An 18468-nucleotide genomic window follows, 5' to 3' on the forward strand; every position below is an offset into this window, starting at 1 on the left:
TGGGCATTTATCTTTCTAAGAAAGTTGTATGAGATATCTATTATATTTTTAATAAAAAAAAATTTATTTAGAAATTTTAATGGTTTAAGAATATTTTTTTAAAAAATAAATTTTCAACTGGCAAAAAAATAGCTTTTTCAGGTTCTAAATTTTTTTCAAAAATATACAAATTTTATTTCTATAATATATTATTTTTTATTTATCAAAAAAAATTTAAAAAATATTTTTTTATTTTGATGTTGGCCCCCTCTTTCCGCCAACCAAACGAGTCGTGAAAGCCTAAATGGGCAAAATAGAAATTTGGGCCCCATAGAGTCATAAACCGCGTGGCACGAGCGGAGGCGCGGGTTTTGTTATTCGGAACCCGTCTGCCAGGATTGCGGCTGCCAGCGGCAGTCAGTTGTTTGACACTTCGATTCCGAGTGCGGATCTGAGAGTAGCCTGGGTGGGCCTTCGCCATGCCCGGTGAGTCTTACAGGCTAGGTCCATCATCCTAGAGGGTGATTCAGCCACCATCATCAGTTAGATCCGGAGGGTCCAAGGGGTGGCGGTAGTGACCATCCCTTGTTCCGTGACATTTGGGCTATGGCGAGGGATGGATGGGCCTTTCAGGCCAAGTATATTTATCCTGAAGGCAGTGGTGCTGCGGATTGGGTGGCTGCATATATAGCTTGTCATTCCGGAGGCACCTTGTGGACTGGTGATGGAGAGTTGCCCTTGGAGCTTCGAGGTATTTTATTTTGTGACTTTATTTGGTATATCCGTTCCTCTCAGATTTGATCCATCCGCGTTAGCCCAAAAAAAATAAATAAATAAATAAATAAATAAATAAATAAATAAAAGGTCATAAACCGCGTCTCGAAAGCCGGATCCCAGCCCCCATTTTGCTCCCGGAAATTACTCCATGCCGCCGCCAGCTGTGGAGCGGCGGTGAAACGAAGTCCCCAAGGAAACCACTGAGCCGAAGGCCAAACCAGCAGCAGATAACCTCTGGTTTTGTCCATCCTCCTCATTTATCGTAGCTATAAATATCCTCCATCTCCAGCCAACTTCCTCACCAAAGCAATCCCCACAAAAAGCACACTGCTTTCTCCACCAGTGTAGTCTTTGGTTTCCCAGCATTTGGAGGAAGACAAGAGACGGCCTCAACAAGCAAGGCTTCTTTGATTGTGGCAGCGAGCATGGGAGCAGTGGAAGCTCTCAAGGATCAAGCAGGGCTGTGCCGATGGAACTACGCATTGAGGTCCCTCCACCAGCGAGCCAAGAGCAGCGTGGGATCTTTAAGTCAAGCCACCAAGATGTCTACCTCCATTGAAAGGAGCACTGGGAGGGTAGAGAGAGCCAAGAGGACGGAGCAGACACTGGAGAAAGTCATGTACTTGAGCTGTTATGGGCCCAAGTAGAACCGAATCCAACTTTTGGCTAATTTTTTTAACTTAAATATATATCATTTTGAGAATATATTAAAATTTTGGAGGGGGGTGTTAACTGAGTTTTTCGAAGTCAAATATTTTAGTGATTTCTATTGACTTCAGTTCAGCTTGAAGGACGACCGGAGCAAGATAAACATGGGAAAGGGGCCGTACCACAAAAAAAAAAAGGGAAAGGAAAAGCTTTGGATGTTACTAGATTAAAAAAAATAGGGAAAGCTAATGTTCAAAAGTCGATCGAACTTTCTCTGAGTTTTCCTGTATCTTTGATTTTCTCTTCCATGATGTTTCGTTCACTTCCATGATGAAAAGCTGGTGGGTTTTTTTTTTCTCATGACGCAAGTTATTTAGGGTCTTTAGATTTGTATAAGAGCCTAAAATTTATTCATTATATGGTTGATGTAGAACTAAATATACATTTCTGCAGATTTTTATATACTTTTTTATTTAAGCCAAAATATTCTTACTAACTTAAGGATTCAAATTCATTCAAATCCAACCACAAATATCACGATCAAACGGTGATTAACTCAATGCTATAGTTTCTCTCAGTCTACATATACTATCATCTAAATCTACAATGATACTATTTGTAGTGATTCGGAATCTCACCTAAAAGGACAAGCCATAAGATGTTATTCGTATTTGTTGGTCACGTAAAAATGTCCACTTAATGTGTAATCGATGTAGAACTAAACTTACATGGGTAGGGTTGTAAAAATCCCCCCCTCCCCCCCCAAAAAAAAAGGCGGATGGGCCGGCCCGAAAAGACCGGGCCCATTCCCCTTATTACGATCGTGCCCTAAGCACCATCGTGGAAGAAGAGGGGTGAAGGGGGTGGGGCGGCGGCGTGAGGGGAGGCCGGTCGTCGGGGGAGGCGACTCGCCGGAGGGGATCGAGCGCCGGAGAGGGAGATCCGGCCAGCCGCGGAGGGGGGGAAAGCCTTCCTCTTTCCTTCGGTGAAGACCCTCCATTTCTCCGCCGATTCCTCGCCGGAAAGGCCGCCGGAGCACCCATCGGACCAAGGTAAGCGTGGATCCTTTCTTTGCACTTCATTGCTTGGATTTTGGGTGGCTTTGGTGGGGATTTGGCCGGTGAGATCATCGAAGAAAGGTCCGAAACAGGGTACCCCTGTTCGGCTCCTCTCTTCCGGGTTCCGTCGCCGCCGGCTGCCGGAATTGGCCGGGATTCATGGCGGCGGGGTTGATCGGGTCTGTGTGAGGGGTTTTATGATTTATTTGAAGATGGGGGATGGGGGATCCGAGGCCTTCTTCCTCGTGATCCCATTGTTCCTCTCCCTCTCGCGTCGGCTGGCCACCGGCGGCGATGGTGACGGCGGTCGAGGGCCACTGGGGTTGCCGTCGGGTGGGGGCCGAGCCACTGCCAGTGGATCTCCGGTTGATGTGGGAGGAGGGGGAAGGGAGGAAAGAGACCCTGGGTCGGTTTTTGGGGGAAGAAGAAGAAAAAGAAGAAGAAAAAAAAAGAAGAAGGAGAAGAAAAAGAAGAAGAAGAGGAGGAGACCTCTTCTTCTCTCTTTCTCTTGGCTGGCCACCATCGCCGGCGACTGCAGCAGGGGCGGCCGGCGATGGTTCGGCCAATGGTGGCTGAGGGTGGGGAAGGTGAGGGCACAGCCACCCTGGCTGTTGCCCTTGGACCAAAGAGGTGGAGGAAGAATCCTTCTCTCTCATCCACCCCTTCTTTTGGTCTCTTCACCGGGACCGATTATCGTCGCGGCGTGGCTGCGGCTATGGCTGGCGACGACGTAGGCTAGTGGTACAAGGTGGGAGTCGGGCTATCCCGACTACCCTAGATCTGGAAGGATTGAGATGTTAGGGGACCTGATAATGGACCCCATAACAGATGAGAATTATGGTTCAGAATATTTTAATATTAAATAATTTAGTTTGTGATTTATAATTAATGTTGTAGGGGAAGAGTCAGCGGTGCCAGGAGATTTTGATCAGGGGACTCAGCACCCCAGCGAGTAGGTTGTGACTCAGATCCGTGATTGAGTCAGTCTACAATTTCTGTAAGAATCTCTACATCTGAGCACTTCTATACATATATTTGATTTATCGTTGGATTTATTTCATAATTATGTTGTTATTGTTTTATGAGCTGATACGAAACCTTTGAGGCGTGCATTGTGTTTATAATGAAAATATTGAGATAAATTCATTTGGGAAGAAATAACATATTTTTGAGAATTTATGAAAATATGTGATGTGATGAAATTGTGATTAAACATGTAAAACTAGACATGTAATGTGGGTTGGACTAACCTTGTCATGAGATAGCCTCTACGAGCTTATGCGTAGGATAGCTGCCACGAGCTGATGCGTGGGATAGCCTCCACGGGCTTACGCGTGGGATAGCCTCTACGAGCTTATGCGTAGGATAGCCTCCATGGGCTTACGCGTGGGATAGCCTCTACGAGTTTATGCATAGGATAGCCTCCACGGGCTTACGCGTGGGATAGCTGCCATGAGCTTATGCGTGGGATTTGTGCAGTCTTGGACTGGGTCATGATCTTGGTTAGTCCAACGCCAGAAGTAAAAAAAATTCTGAAGACTTGGGAATCAGGGTATTACGTGAATGAATCACGAAATGTGAAAAAAAGGATTTATGTATACAAAATGGTTTGTGTATATATTTGTTATTTGTTGAGCCTTTTGAAAATGATGAAATGACATATATTTGATGCATTGATTATTTTATGAATTTTACTGTGTGTGGCTGTTGGGATTCTTACTAGGCTGGAAAAGCTCATACTATTCTTACTTTCTTTTTCAGAGGCACTGGATTTGTAGAGTCCATCGGGTGGGACGAGAAATGAGATCAGCATGGAGTCTGACTGCTAGATAGATAGAAGCAGCTTATCTTTTATAGTAGGACATTTGAAAATCTTGTAATTAAACCGATCGTTTATTTAAACATGTCGAATTGTCAATTTGAGTTAATTAATTAGTTATAGATTTATTGGAATTGTTGTTTATCTTAGGCCTTGCATGATCTTTAGAGTATTGCTCTAGGGCTCATGCGGCCGGTCGCGTGCCGGACCCGGGTGATGGGTTCGAGGCGGGACAAGGGTCCTCATATTTTTTTTTTAAATATATATAATTGAAATTCATAGAGCAATTATATGAATGTGCATGGGACAACTATGATTTAGAAATGAAGGTTTCAACTGACTGAATTGTAAAGCTTTATAATTTAGATGCAAGAAATATAGGTTTAATCCATATTTTGGTTCTACAATGCTCATCCTAATATTTCACAGGGCTTTGTACTTTTCTAGTCCTAGGAAAACTATATTGAAAATATTCTAGACAAGTTTATGACACTACTTCAAAATCTATGCACTATAAGGAAAAGAATTCAACCTTTTTTTTTTGTAATTTTAATTTTCTTCTTTATTATTTTTGGGCTAGGGGGGAAGAACATTTTAGAATTTCAAATTTAAAATTTGACTTTTTTTAACCATTTCTCAGATAGATACTATCTGCGGTATTGTTTTAATATTTTTCAATATCAAACAGGGTTATACCACAGAATTTTTTCCCTTTGTAGTCAAATAAAATGAGTGATAGCTAAGTGAAAGCAACTCCTTGCTTGTTTGCAAGAGGTCAGGAACCAAATCTTTTAACTAGTGTTACCTCTCAAGGGTCGCATTCAAGTCTCAAGTCGTGTTATCTCTTAAGAAAATTCGACATTGTCACGGTTGTGTTTGTCGAATGGTACTATCTCTAAAGAAAATTAGATGCAAATGATGAAGGGTTAGAGTATCTCGAGTCGTGTTATCCTTCGAGGAAATTCAATCTCAGGTATTCTTGAATAGAAAATCCTGATTTAGATCTCTAAATGGATGAAGAAGACTAATGCCTCATGATCTTTAAGAAAACTTTTTGGTGGTTGATAACCAAAATATTGAGATACTGCACAAGTTCCATTTTGAAACTATAGTAGTGGAGATTGGGAGAGAGTTAAATTTGGGTAACGGTCGTAATGTTGCCATGATCAGAATTTGAATCCAATACCTCTCCCAAGATCAAGTCAATAAGGGTGCCAACCAGTGACATAATTACGAAAAGTTCAAACAAATAGATAAAAGAGAAGAAATGAGGGCATTTGAATTATTTTGTTAACTAGATCAGTAATCCGTCGGACTCTTCTTTCACTTTTTTTTTTAAAAAAAGAAACAGAAAAAAATCAAACAATGTCAATTTTATTTTTTTTACCTTCTTTCATGTCATACCTATGTCATAAAAAAATTGCTAGATTGCTTATACACCACCCCAGTCCCATCATCGATTAACATCTAAGACTTGATTTAGGAGCAGAAAGTTGTGTTTCATCATGGACAAATAGTTGATTTTTATTTGAGTAAAATGTGCGTAACAACTTAAAAAATGAGCCAACTTAGATACATGGTATGAAAGTTTACATGGAAAAAAACAAAACAAAACAAAGAGGTGCCAGCTTACAGTATCCATGTTAGGGTAGAAAAAATTAGAGTCTTAAGGATTAGAATTTCCAAATAATCAACCCCCCCTATTGACATTATTTATTGTTAAATAACAAACTAATGTGGAGTAGATGCCAATCCAGCTATTGCTAGGGTTGGTTATTATTGATGGACACCATTTGCAAATGGTTCATGTTACAGCTAGATTCTAGCTCCAATCAAGCTTAATAATAAATCAATTTTTCTTAATAAAAATTATTATCCAATCCACCTACAAAGGCATGGCTGCTAGCGGGGTGTTATCCACAGTCAATAGAGTGCAAAACTGCGTCCCAATTAACTTAGATGCCCTCCGTTATTTAATATATTTTTCTCAAGCCCTGTTACTCTGCTTTCAGCTAGCCTACAAATAAATAAATAAACAATATGGCCCCAGGTATCTGGGAAACCGTGGGAAGCCCAAAACCGGCAGCATCTCATTCCCATCTTTTTGCCAGCCTCTTTATATATACACTCTCCTTCCAGCTGTGTGATCAAAGCTCACCAAAACAATCTACTTTCCTCCATTCATATCTTCCTCAAATTCAGAGTACTTACACACAGAGAGAAGAGATGCGCTCTGCAAGCAAGGCTTCTTTGATAGTGGCAGCGAGCATGGCGGCGGTGGAAGCTCTCAAGGATCAAGCAGGGCTGTGCCGTTGGAACTATGCCATCAGATCTCTCAACCAGCAAGCCAAGAACAACATCCGTTCCTTCCCTCAGACCAGGAGGGTGTCTTCTTCTTCTTCTTCTTCTTCTGACATTGAGAGGAGGAAAGGATCGGAGGGGGCCGATGAGAAGGCCAAGCGATCGGAGGAGGCGCTGAGAAAAGTCATGTACTTGAGCTGTTGGGGTCCTAATTAGGACTTCGGAAGCAGGGGAGACCCAAAAATATAACAAGTCTCTATTTGGGTGTCTCCGCATCTGACTATTTTAGTACTTTGTAAATATGATGAGCCTTGAGATATACTGCGATTTTTTGAAATGGCCTTCGTATGTTTTTGTTTCCACCCGAACTGCAGTTCGAGATTTTTTCACTTGTGTGGCTATGCGATCTTTGAATTCCGATATGAACCCATTAAATGGCTGAGGCATTTGATTTTGATCAGTCCTCTCTAGGATGCAGTGGACTGGAGGAAGTCAGAGGACCAAATTGAGAACACTTTAATACCAACGCCTTACCGGATACATGTAATGTCTCATTTTATGTAGTTATCTTTGAGCACCTGAATGTGTGCCTTCGCGGAATTGGCAGGCCTATTTGGCAATACCACCATGCTGGAGGAAAATGGAGCATTTAGAAGCAGTACGGTACCTTGGCTGGTGAACCATCATGAAGGTCTACTATTCACAGATGCAATGGATATAGTCCTTCCAGTCAATCTTTAAAGGACAGGCCTCACGGGCAGCAAGAACTCGCACTAAATACCCTTAGCATGATGAGAAGTGGTCCTTTATCATGGTATAAACTACATAGAACTCGCTGGATATGCACTATCTGATAAAATTACCACAGTCATACATACAGATATATATATATATATATGGATCTTTTTTGATCCCATATTTTATTGATCATAAATATTTTATCATTTTTATTGATAATTACTCACGCTATGGGTATCTCTACTTATTGTATGATAAAGCTGAGGCATTAAATGCTTTTAAGCTTTTCAAAATAGAGGTAGAGTTACAACTTAGTAAAATGATTAAAGTTGTGAGATCAAATAGAGGTGGTGAATACTATGGAAGGTATACTGAAACTGGATAAAATTTAGGTCCATTTGCTTGACTTCTTCAAGAGTAAGATATAGTTGCACAATACACTATGCCTGGTGCTCTTGATCAAAATGGAGTTGCAGAAAAAAGAAACCGAATATTAATGAAGATGGTAAGAAGTATGATTTGTCACTCAACTCTTCCAATTTCTCTGTGGGGTGATGCCTTAAAAACCGTTGCGTATATTCTAAACATGGTTCCTACTAAAGCTGTCCTAAAAATATCCTATAAAATTTGGATAGGTAGGAAACCTAGTTTAAGATATCTACACATTTGGGGGTGTCAAGCTGAGGCTAGGGTGTATAACCCATAAGAAAAAAAGTTGGACTTTAGAACCATTAGTTGTTATTTTATTGGTTATCCAGAAAAGTCCAAGGGATACAGATTTTATTATCTTAATCATACTTTGAGAATTGTGGAGACAAGAAATGTTAGATTCCTTGAAAATGACCAAATCAGTGAAAGTATAAAACTTCAAGAAATTAATTTTGAGGAAAAGCAAACTCCATATGGTGTGCAAGATTCAAATAAGCAGCCAATGATTCCTCCACCTATCATTGATAATAATTTGGAGGAGGATGAGTTTACTATTAATGTTCCACTTGAATCTGTGCCAGTTATCACTGAGAATGTTGCCCAACTATAGAACTAGTGGATCAAGAAACAACTTTAAGAAAGTCATCAAGGGTAAGGAGATCTCCAATTCCACCAGATTATATAATATACTTTCAAGAATGCGATTATGACATCGAAAATATAGATGATCCAATAAATTTCTCACAAGCTATAAATTCAGTAAATTCCTCCAAATGGTTAGATGCTATGAAAGATGAGATAGATTCTATGGCTAAAAATAATATTTGGAGTCAGGTTGAACTACCTCTTGGAGCTACTTCAGTACACTGCAAATAAATTTTTAAAATCAAAAGAGACTCCAAGGGCAAGGTAGAGCGACATAAGGCCAGACTTGTTGCCAAAGGATTTACTCAAAATAAGGGTATTGATTATCATGAGACCTTCTCTCGAGTTTCAAAGAAGGATTCTTTAAGAATAATTATGGCTTTGGTGGCTTATTTTGACTTAGAGCTGCACCAAATGGATGTGAAAATTGCATTTCTCAATGGAGATTTAGAGGAACAAGTTTACATGAAACAACCTGAAGGTTTTGTTTCAGAAGGACAGAGTCATAAAGTTTACAAGCTAAATAAGTATATATATAGACTCAAACAATCGTCCCAATAGTGGTATCTTAAGTTCAATAATGTCATTTATACGTTTTTGGCTTTATAGAAAACATTGTTGATAGATGCATATTTCTTCATATTAGTGGGAGTCGATTTATTTTTCTAGTCCTATATGTAGATATTTTGCTTGTCAATAGTGATTGGGCATTTTTTAGGAAAACTAAGCAATTTCTCTCGAAGGATATGGGTGAAGCCTAAAATGTCATCGGCATTGAGGTCATAGAGATAGATCTAAGAAAAAGTTTGTCTATCTCAAATGGCCTACATTAAGAAAATGTTAGATAGACTTGGCATGGAAATTCCAAACCAAGCCCAGTGTCTATTACTAAAGGCAAAAAGTTAGGCAAATCACAATCTCTGAGAAATGAAATTAAAAGGGAGCATATAAAAGCATTTCCATATGCTTCACTAATTGGAACTTTAATGTATGCTCAAGTCTGTACCAGATTTGATATAACATATGTTGTGGGATTACTGGGAAGATTTTAAGCTAATCCAGGCATAGAACATTGGAGAGCTGCTAAGAAAGTATTGAGATACCTTCAAGGAACTCAAGATCATATGCTTACATACAACAAATCTGATCTCTTGAGATAGTTGGATACTGAGACTCAGACTTTGCGGGATGTCCAGATAGTAGAAAGTCAACATCAGGTTATATCTTTCTACTAGCTGGTGGTGCAGTCTCGTGAAAAAGTTTGAAGCAAAAGATGACAACTGCTTCAACAATGGAGGCTGAGTTATTGGCATGCTATGATGCAGTTACACAGGCTATTTGGTTGAGAAACTTTATCACGGGTCTATAGATCGTGGATACTATTTCAAAGCCCATAGAGTTATTTTGTGATAATTTAGTAGCAGTTTTTTCAATAAAGAATAACAAGATATCCAATGAAAATAAGCACATAGGGGTAAAATATCTTATTATAAAGAAAAAAATGTGATGACCATAAAGTTTCAGTTTAATACATCAATACTGTGCTTAAGTTGGCAGATCTTTTGACCAAAGCAATAGTCCTGAGATTGCATAAGGAGCATGTTGGTCAAAAGGGCATTTCTGGATAAATTAATTGATGTATTATTATGCACATTTCAGATAGTTGTAAATAACATTTGTTGTATTTTCTGCTTTAATGAATTCATATGGTTTATGCATACTATGGTTGCAGAAATTGTGACCAAAAAATGGATTTTATGAGAAGTTCATTCATAAGGGTTTGGCTATGATGGTTTAGTAATATAGTGATCATGGAATGTTATACGCCAATCAAATAGGTGTTATTTCTGCCATGGTTCATATTATTATTCTTAAAGTAGTCAAACATAAAGTTTGCCCAAATTGATATCAGAATAGAAAGAATACGCATATAAAGATTATAAAATCCAAGTGCTAAGGATATTTGATTTGTCAATATGGTCCAAGTGGAAGAATATTGGGATCCCATCAAGTTGTGGCCCACATTGACAAATGGCGTCAATATGGTCCAAGTGCGAGAATGTTGGATCCCGTTTTTAATTAAACCCTGATCCCGTTTAATTAGAACCCACATTTGACAAGTGTCCCTTGAATTACGTAAATTCTAATTATCTTAAGGGTATTAAGGTAATTTTGCAGTAGTGAAGGGTTACCTTGATGGGAGGTGACACTTCATGGGTATAACCACCTACGGCATTTGGTCCCTAGAGAGCTATAAATAGCCTGTTAGACTCTTTCTCTAATACACATATTAAGAGCTCTCTCTCCAGAAGATATTTCGCTTTCGTTAATCTCTGTCCACATCAGAGTTAATTCCTATTAATCGCAGGCTGCGGATCAGATTGCACGCATCTCGAAGTTTCAAGATGGATTCAGCGAGTCAAGGTATGATTTATGATTCATTAAGTTTAATTATTCCATCATTATTTGTGTTGTCCTTTCAATGGAGAGCATGGGAGGGACTCTATTTTGCTGTCCCAACAGTTGCATTCCGATTACATTTTGCTGCACGGGTCTCCTAGATTTGGCGCAGCTCCATTCCGATGCCGGCTTCACTAACTCTATTGGACATTCTTTCTCTTATCCGACGGCTTATTGGCTTCTCTGTTATCTGGCCTATTCCAGTATTATATCCTATCGTGGCATCAATATTTTTTCCTCCATGATGACTTTATCTTCCCTTCAATTCAGGGTGTGCAAAGAATCCAAATCCAATTCGAAAAGAAGTTCAGAATCTAGTATGTATATGTATTAATTCAGAATGAGAAATTTGTATTGAAAATAAGATTTGAATTACTTCTTCTATTCATGACACTCGTGTGATTTATATACAAGTTGAACCTCTAGATATAGTAGAATATAACAATAAAATGCTATTATTATGGAAAAAATATTACGGATCCGATATAGTATAACACAATAGCAAAATTCTATAGGTATAAATACTAAATTTGAATACCACAATCAGATCACATAATTTTTGGAAATTAATTTGAGCTGATGTATCAAAATTGTAAAGGCAATATGGAGCAGCTGCGATATCCAATATCATATATATTATAATAGATAAAATTGTGCATAATTCTGACAATATGAATATAAAATTTAATAAGAAATTTGTTAGAAAATTCCATTCTAACCTTTTTTTTTTTTTCCTTTTTTTCTCTTCTGAGATAGAAAAAAGAAATAATGAAAGGAAAAGAGATTCCTTGGGAATGACTTTTCTCGCACTTAAGCATGTATCTCCATGCATGCGTACATTGGGGATGCGTACAGAATGGCCAATCAGGACAAGTTCGTAAACAGTAGTCCTGTCTTAGCTTAACCCATCATGAACCAAATCCATTCCAATGTATACCCACCCTTACGAAAGAGACCCCAAACGGGGAAACCTAAAATGCCTGCAGAAGGCATGCGAAGATCATGCAAGGAACGGCGAAGCCCCCGGTATCACGGAAACAACGGAGCCCAAAAGCAGCAATGACTTCAATTCCCTCTTTTTCCTCTACTTTTATTATTATTATTATTACTCTGTCTTTATAAATCTTCTGTCTCCTTCCAAGTTCTATCGATCTTTTTCTCATCAAACTACACGGCAAACACTTACATCTCCCTCTCATCTTTTATTTCCCTAAGACTAAAGAGACGAGATGGATTCTGAGAGCATGAGGGCCTATGACGAGGAAGAACAGGCTAATTTTACGGATTTTCGGGTGAACACGCTTCGCATTTGCGGGATCGCAGCGCGCGAGAGGTGGCGTCGTCGACAATTGGATGAGGCTCTGAAGCTTACTCATAAACCCCCGGATTGGTCCGATTGGCGCCAAGTCCACCTGCAAGCTCGTTGGCTGGGCTTACAGATCGGAAACCCGCTCAACAATCGTTCGAAGGATCATCCTCGTTCCATGCAGGCGCCCAGTCATGAGGGTCAAGATGGAGCCTAAGATTAGTCCGAGTTAGAGCATGTATCCATCATAAGATTTGCTTGACAAAAGAGGTACCAAATGCTATATATACTTCTATTCAGGGTCAAAGTCCAGTGCTGCTTTCTTTTCTTTTCTTTTTCTCTCTTTGATTCTGTGCATAAACTCCACACGCAGTATTTAAATGAAAAAACACGGTGAAGTTTACATACCTCATCATTTTGGACTGTGTTCGAAATTCAGAAAAACACCTTGGTGTTGCAGCGTTGCCATGCATTAGGTATTGCCAAATTTTTGTCAAACTTCTCAAACGAGCCATCAGTAAAATCAATTTTATTCTTGAGTAAGAGAGCGGTCTTCATGGCACGCCTCCATAAAGGATAACTGTCACCAGTGAGGACTTAAGAGATGAGGACCTTGCCTGGGTTATCTGAGTGGTGGAGAACGGTGACCTTATATCAATACTAGAATTGGAAATAGCAATAGAAGAGGCTATGATTATCAAATGGAGAATAGAGGGTCAAGGAAAATAAACACTGGGAGAATGATAGGAGAACAAAAAAGAGGTGTTGATTGATCAAGAAAAAATTTTCTCTGATACTATGAGAAATTTGTATTGTAAATAAGATTTGAATTGTTGGTTCTATTCATGGCACTGGTGTGATTGTTTTATTCACCCCTAGTTTATTCCATACCTCCTTTCTCGGTCACTATAGCTATAAAGATCCGTCATCTCCTTCCAACTTTCTTGTCAGAGTAAGCTCCAAAAACAAGTTATTTGTTCCTCCAAAAACTCTCTTTGAATTCATATCAAACAGAGTGGAGCTTTTGCACTCTATTTCTTAAATTGAGGACTAATGGAGAAACTAAGCCACTTCCCCCAAATTTATGCGGGCAATGACAAAGAGGAGGTAAAAGGACGGTGAAGACCTCAAAAAGGCAGAAGGGCGGTGAAGGCACTAAAGAGGCAAAAGAGCAGTGCCGAGATCAGAAGGTATGATGGAGGGGATGAGAAGAGGGTGAACATCTACTTCAAAAAAAGGAGATGTAAAATTTTTTTACTTCCACTATTTCTAGAAATAATAAAAATTATTTTAAAAAACAAAAACAAGATAATTAAACAAATTTTCTTCATTAGATTCTGTCATTCTATTTTTTTTAAAAAAAGAAAAAGCAATGTCAAATTTATTTTTTTATATTTTTTTTATGTCATACCTATGCCATAAAAAAAAAAAAAAAGACTGCTAGATTGCTTAGACACCACTCGAGTCCCATCTTGGGTTAACATCCAAGCAAGACTTGATTTAGGAGCGGAAAGTTGTGTTTCATCATGGACAAATAGTTGATTTTTATTTGCGTAAAATGTGTGTAACAACTTAAAAAATGTGCCAACTTAGATACATGGTATGAAAGCTTACGTGGGAAAAAAAAAACAATACAAATAGTTGCCAGCTGACAGTATCCGTGTTAGGGTAGGAAAAATTAGAGTCTTAATGATTAGAATTTGCAAATAATCAACCCCCTCTATTGACATTATTTATTGTTAAGTAACAAACTAATGTGGAGTATATGCTTGGGTTGGTTATTGATTGACACTATTTGCAAATGGTTCATGTTACAGCCGGATTCTAGCTCCAATCAAGCTTTAATAATAAATATTTTTTTCTTAATGAAAGTTATTATCCAATCCACCTACAAGGGCATGACGGCTAGCTGGCTCTTGTCCGCGGTCAATAAAGTTCAAAACTGCATGCCAATTAACTTAGATGCCTTCCGTTATTTAATATATTTTTACCCTGTCCTTGCTGGAGCCCTGTTTGCCTGCTTTCAGCTAGCCTACAAATAAATAAACAATGGCCCCAGGTCTCTGGGAAACCGTGGGAAGCCCAAAACCGGCAGCATCTCGTCCCCAGTTTTCTCCCATCCCATCTTTTAGCCGGCCTCTATATATACACTCTCCTTCCAGCTTTGTCAAAACAAGCTCGCCAAAACAAACTACTTTCCTCCATTCATATCTTCCTCAAATTCAGAGTACTCACAGAGAGAGAGAGAGAGAAGAGATGTGCTCTCCAAGCAAGGCTTCTTTGATCGTGGCAGCGAGCATGGGAGCTGTGGAAGCTCTCAAGGACCAAGCAGGGCTGTGCCGTTGGAACTATGCCATCAGATCTCTCAACCAGCAAGCCAAGAACAACATCCGTTCCTTCCCTCAGACCAGGAGGGCGTCTTCTTCTTCTTCTTCTTCTTCTTCTTCTTCTGACATTGGGAGGAGGAAAGGATCGGAGGGGGCCGATGAGAAGGCCAAGCGATCGGAGGAGGCGCTGAGAAAAGTCATGTACTTGAGCTGTTGGGGTCCTAATTAGGACTTCGGAAGCAGGGGAGACCCAAAAATATAACAAGTCTCTGTTTGGGTGTCTCTGCATCCAACTATTTGAGTACTTTGTAAATATCATGAGTTTAGAGATATACTGCGATTTTTGGAAATGGACTTCGTGTATTTTTGTTTCCTCCCGAATTGCAGTACGAGATTGTTTTTCATTCCGATATGGACCCATTAAATGGCTGAGGCATTTGATTTTGATCGGTCCTCACTAGGATACAGTGGACTGGAGGAAGCCAGTTACCGGACCAAATTGAGAACACTTTATTACTAACGCCTTACTGGATACATGTAATGTCTCCTTTTATGTAGGAAAATTAAGAGATACACAACAATAATTCTCCAAAATATTTATCTTTAAGCACCTGAATGTGTGCCTTCACGGAGGTGGTCGGCCTATTTGGCAATGTCACCATGCTAGAGGAGAATGGAGCATTTAGATGCAGTACTGTACCTTAGCTGGCGAACCATGATGAAGGTCTATTATCCATTGATGCAATGGATATGGTCCTAGCAGTCAATCTTTAAAGGACGGGCCCCACAGGCAGAAAGAACTCGCTGGATAAGCAACATAGAACTCGCTGGATATGCATTACCTGATATAATTACGGCCACCAAGTTGTTGTTGTTGTTGTTGTTGTTGTTGTTGTTATTATTATTATTATTATTATTATTTTATATAACAGCAGTTTACATTTTACGCGTGCCGATGCAGCCAATAATATCAGAAAACAAAAGAACAGATAACGGAGCCGACACCGTGTCACGAGTCGTCCATATAAACCCTTCAGAATGATGAGCCGTATAGGAAGCAATTCAGTTTGTTGCACTGTTTGCTTCCCTGTAGACATACATGGCCTACTGGAAGCCACATTCCTCCAGTAGTCTGCGTATATCAGGAAGCAGAGGCCTGCCCTCGCCTGCACGTTCCTGACCCCGAATCCAGTAGATCACCTGGAGTCGAGTCACCCTTGAGAATGAGTCGTTCTGCTCCCAAAGTCCATCGGGCAAAAAAAATGCCCTTCCAGATGGCTCTAAGCTCAGCACACACCATAGAGGGGTCGAAGATTTGCTGGCCCCTAGCCCCCACTAATCTAGACTCATGATCCCTGATGATGAAACTTGCGTCTCCACATCTTTCATCCTCAGCCATACTATCATCAAAGTTTACCTTCATAAACCCAGAGAATAGGGGCACCTAGACTACGAACATAGATCTGGACGCTGCAGAAGCAGGAGGGAGGCTCCAAATGTCTCTGGCCAACCCGAAAGGTGAATCCTCAGCGATACAAGTAAACTCCGCCAGCACCAAGTTTGCTTGATGGAATCTTGAGCATGTTGGTGACCTCTCGGGTATTTGGAGGCTAAAAATAGTTAAGCCTTGGAGGAAAAGTTGGTGCATTTTAGTTATTGCTACTTGCTCCTAGATGTAACTAGAAAGGAATATAGAAGGTAAAAAGATGTTGTAGGCCTTCAATGGCCACCAAGGTGGTAGCCTAGTAGTAAGGGGGCTTGGACTCCACCCCAGTTGTCAGGAGACCGCATGCCCTACACCCGGATGGCTCTGTATGGATATACTTTCCTTCCATCAGTACTAAGGTGGCGCTGGGGTGACGTACTCACACGTGGATGGCCTAGTGGGGTTTCTCCTAGGTTGGAGAGGGCACGCGGAAACTTACGACCCGCATCGAACATTCTCTGGTGGAAGGAGGGCCAGTGGGGGCTGCTATGCGGGTGGAGTTCTGCCCCTCCCCCTCCCCTCCTATTACCCACCAAAAAAAAAATGGAGAGCATGAGAGGGACTCTATTTTGCTGTCCCAACACCTGCATGCCGATTACATTTTGCCTAGAAGGTGATTTTACTACATGGGTCTCCTGGATTTGGAGCAGCTCTATTCCGATGCCGGCTTCACCAACTCTATTGGACATTCTTTCTCTTATCCGATGGCTCGCTTGTTTCTCTGTTATCCATCCAATTCCAGTATTATATCCTATCGTGGCATCTATATTTTCTCCTCCATAATGACTTTATTTTCCCTTCAATTTTGGGTGTGTAGAGAATCCAAATCCAATTTGATAAGAAATTTAGAATCTAGTATATATGTATTAATTCAGAATGAGAAATTTGTATTGAAAATAAGATTTGAATTGTTTGTTTTATTCATGGCACTGGTGTGCTTTATATACAAGTTGAGCCTCCAAATATAGTGGAATATAACAATAAAATGCCATTATTATAGAAAAGATATTAGGAACCAGATATAGTATAATACAATAGCAAAATTTTATGATTTGATACAAATACTAAATTTAAATATCAGATTACATGATTTTTGGAAATTGATTTAAACTGATGTATCAAAATTGTAAATATAATATGTAGCAGCTATGATATTCAATATCATTCATACTTTAATAGGTGAGGTTGTGCATGATTCGTGAGAAAATGCGAATCTAACCCCTTTTTTTTTTTCTTCGGAGATAGCAAAAGGAAATAATAAAAGGAAAAGAGAATCCTTGGGAATGACTTCTCTCATACTTATGCATGTATCTCCATTCATGCGTACATTGGGGAGGCGTACAGAATGGCCAATCAGGACAAGTTAGTAAACGGTAGTCCTGTCTTAGCTTAACCAATCATGACCCAAATCCATTCCAATGTATGCCCACCCTTACGAAAGAGGCCCCAAACGGGGAAACCTAAAATGCCTGCAGAAGGCATGCGAGGTTCATACAAGGAACGGCGAAGCCCCCGGTATCACGAAAATAACGGAGCCCAAAACTAGCAATTACTTCAATTCCCTCAGTTTCCTCTACTTTTTTATTATTATTATTACTATGTCTTTATAAATCTTCTGTCTCCTTCCAAAGTTCTATCGATCTTTTTCTCATCAAACTACACGGCAAACAGTTACATCTCCCTTTTATCTTTTATTTCCCCAATACTGAAGAGACAAGATGGATTCTGAGAGCATGAGGGCCTATGACGAGGAAGAACAGGTTAATTTTACGGATTTTCGGGTGAACACGCTTCGCATTTGTGGGATCGCAGCGCGCGAGAGGTGGCGTCGTCGACAATTGGATGAGGCTCTGAAGCTTACTCATAAACCCCCGGATTGGTCCGATTGGCGCCAAGTCCACCTGCAAGCTCGTTGGCTGGGCTTACAGAACGGAAACCCGCTCAACAATCGTTCGAAGGATCATCCTCGTTCCATGCAAGCGCCCAATCATGAGGATCAAGATGGAGCCTAAGATTAGTCCGAGTTAGAGCATGTATCCATCATAAGATTTGCTTCACAAAAGAATTGCCAAATGCTATATATACTTCTATTCAGGGTCAAAGTCCAGTGCTGCCTTCTTTTCTTTTCGGAAGTTTACATACCTCATCAATGTGCACAGCACGCCTAGGAGTTCTAGTAAAATAAAAGGGATATGGTTTGATGTTTTTGGTGGCAAGGTGGTTGGACTTTTAGCTTCAAATCTTTTCCTTGCCCTGCTTTGTAGCCATTTTATGGAGAAATTATTAGATGGACCGAATCTACTAGCTTTGATATGGACCGGATGAATAATATCCCTCCGCATCAGCTTAGATTGGCACTGTATATTTTTTTTTTAAAAAAAGAAAAGAAGCAGAGAGGCCTTAGATTTAGATCCATCCACCTGATCTGGTCCCCTTCGAGCCACCCTCTTCCGACAATCTCAACCGGCTCCACTTTCGGATGCCTGATCTCAACT

At 40.0% G+C, this 18468-nt stretch overlaps 3 protein-coding genes across 3 annotated transcripts; all 3 read left to right on the forward strand.

Moving 5' to 3' along the window:
* Window positions 1-585: 585 nt before the first annotated feature.
* Window positions 586-1775, forward strand: LOC148702738 (uncharacterized). Its single transcript, XM_089924946.1, has 2 exons — window positions 586-755; window positions 1046-1775. The coding sequence occupies exons 1-2, from the start codon at window positions 586-588 to the stop codon at window positions 1401-1403; spliced, it is 528 nt and encodes a 175-aa protein (XP_089781072.1). The 3' UTR covers window positions 1404-1775.
* A 4562-nt stretch (window positions 1776-6337) lies between these two features.
* LOC149753026 (uncharacterized) lies at window positions 6338-7002 on the forward strand. The gene has a single exon (XM_089924884.1). The coding sequence runs from the start codon at window positions 6508-6510 to the stop codon at window positions 6796-6798; it is 291 nt and encodes a 96-aa protein (XP_089781010.1). The 5' UTR covers window positions 6338-6507; the 3' UTR covers window positions 6799-7002.
* A 7314-nt stretch (window positions 7003-14316) lies between these two features.
* On the forward strand, window positions 14317-14894 carry LOC149753027 (uncharacterized). The gene has a single exon (XM_089924885.1). It carries the CDS (start codon window positions 14417-14419, stop codon window positions 14714-14716), a length of 300 nt encoding a protein of 99 aa, XP_089781011.1. The 5' UTR covers window positions 14317-14416; the 3' UTR covers window positions 14717-14894.
* The last annotated feature ends 3574 nt before the right edge of the window (window positions 14895-18468 follow it).

The sequence above is a fragment of the Phoenix dactylifera genome, chromosome 8, assembly GCF_051530095.1.
Source record: "Phoenix dactylifera cultivar Ajwa chromosome 8, Ajwa_hap1_PhDact_Kaust_v1.1, whole genome shotgun sequence".
NCBI classification, from domain to species: domain Eukaryota; kingdom Viridiplantae; phylum Streptophyta; class Magnoliopsida; order Arecales; family Arecaceae; genus Phoenix; species Phoenix dactylifera.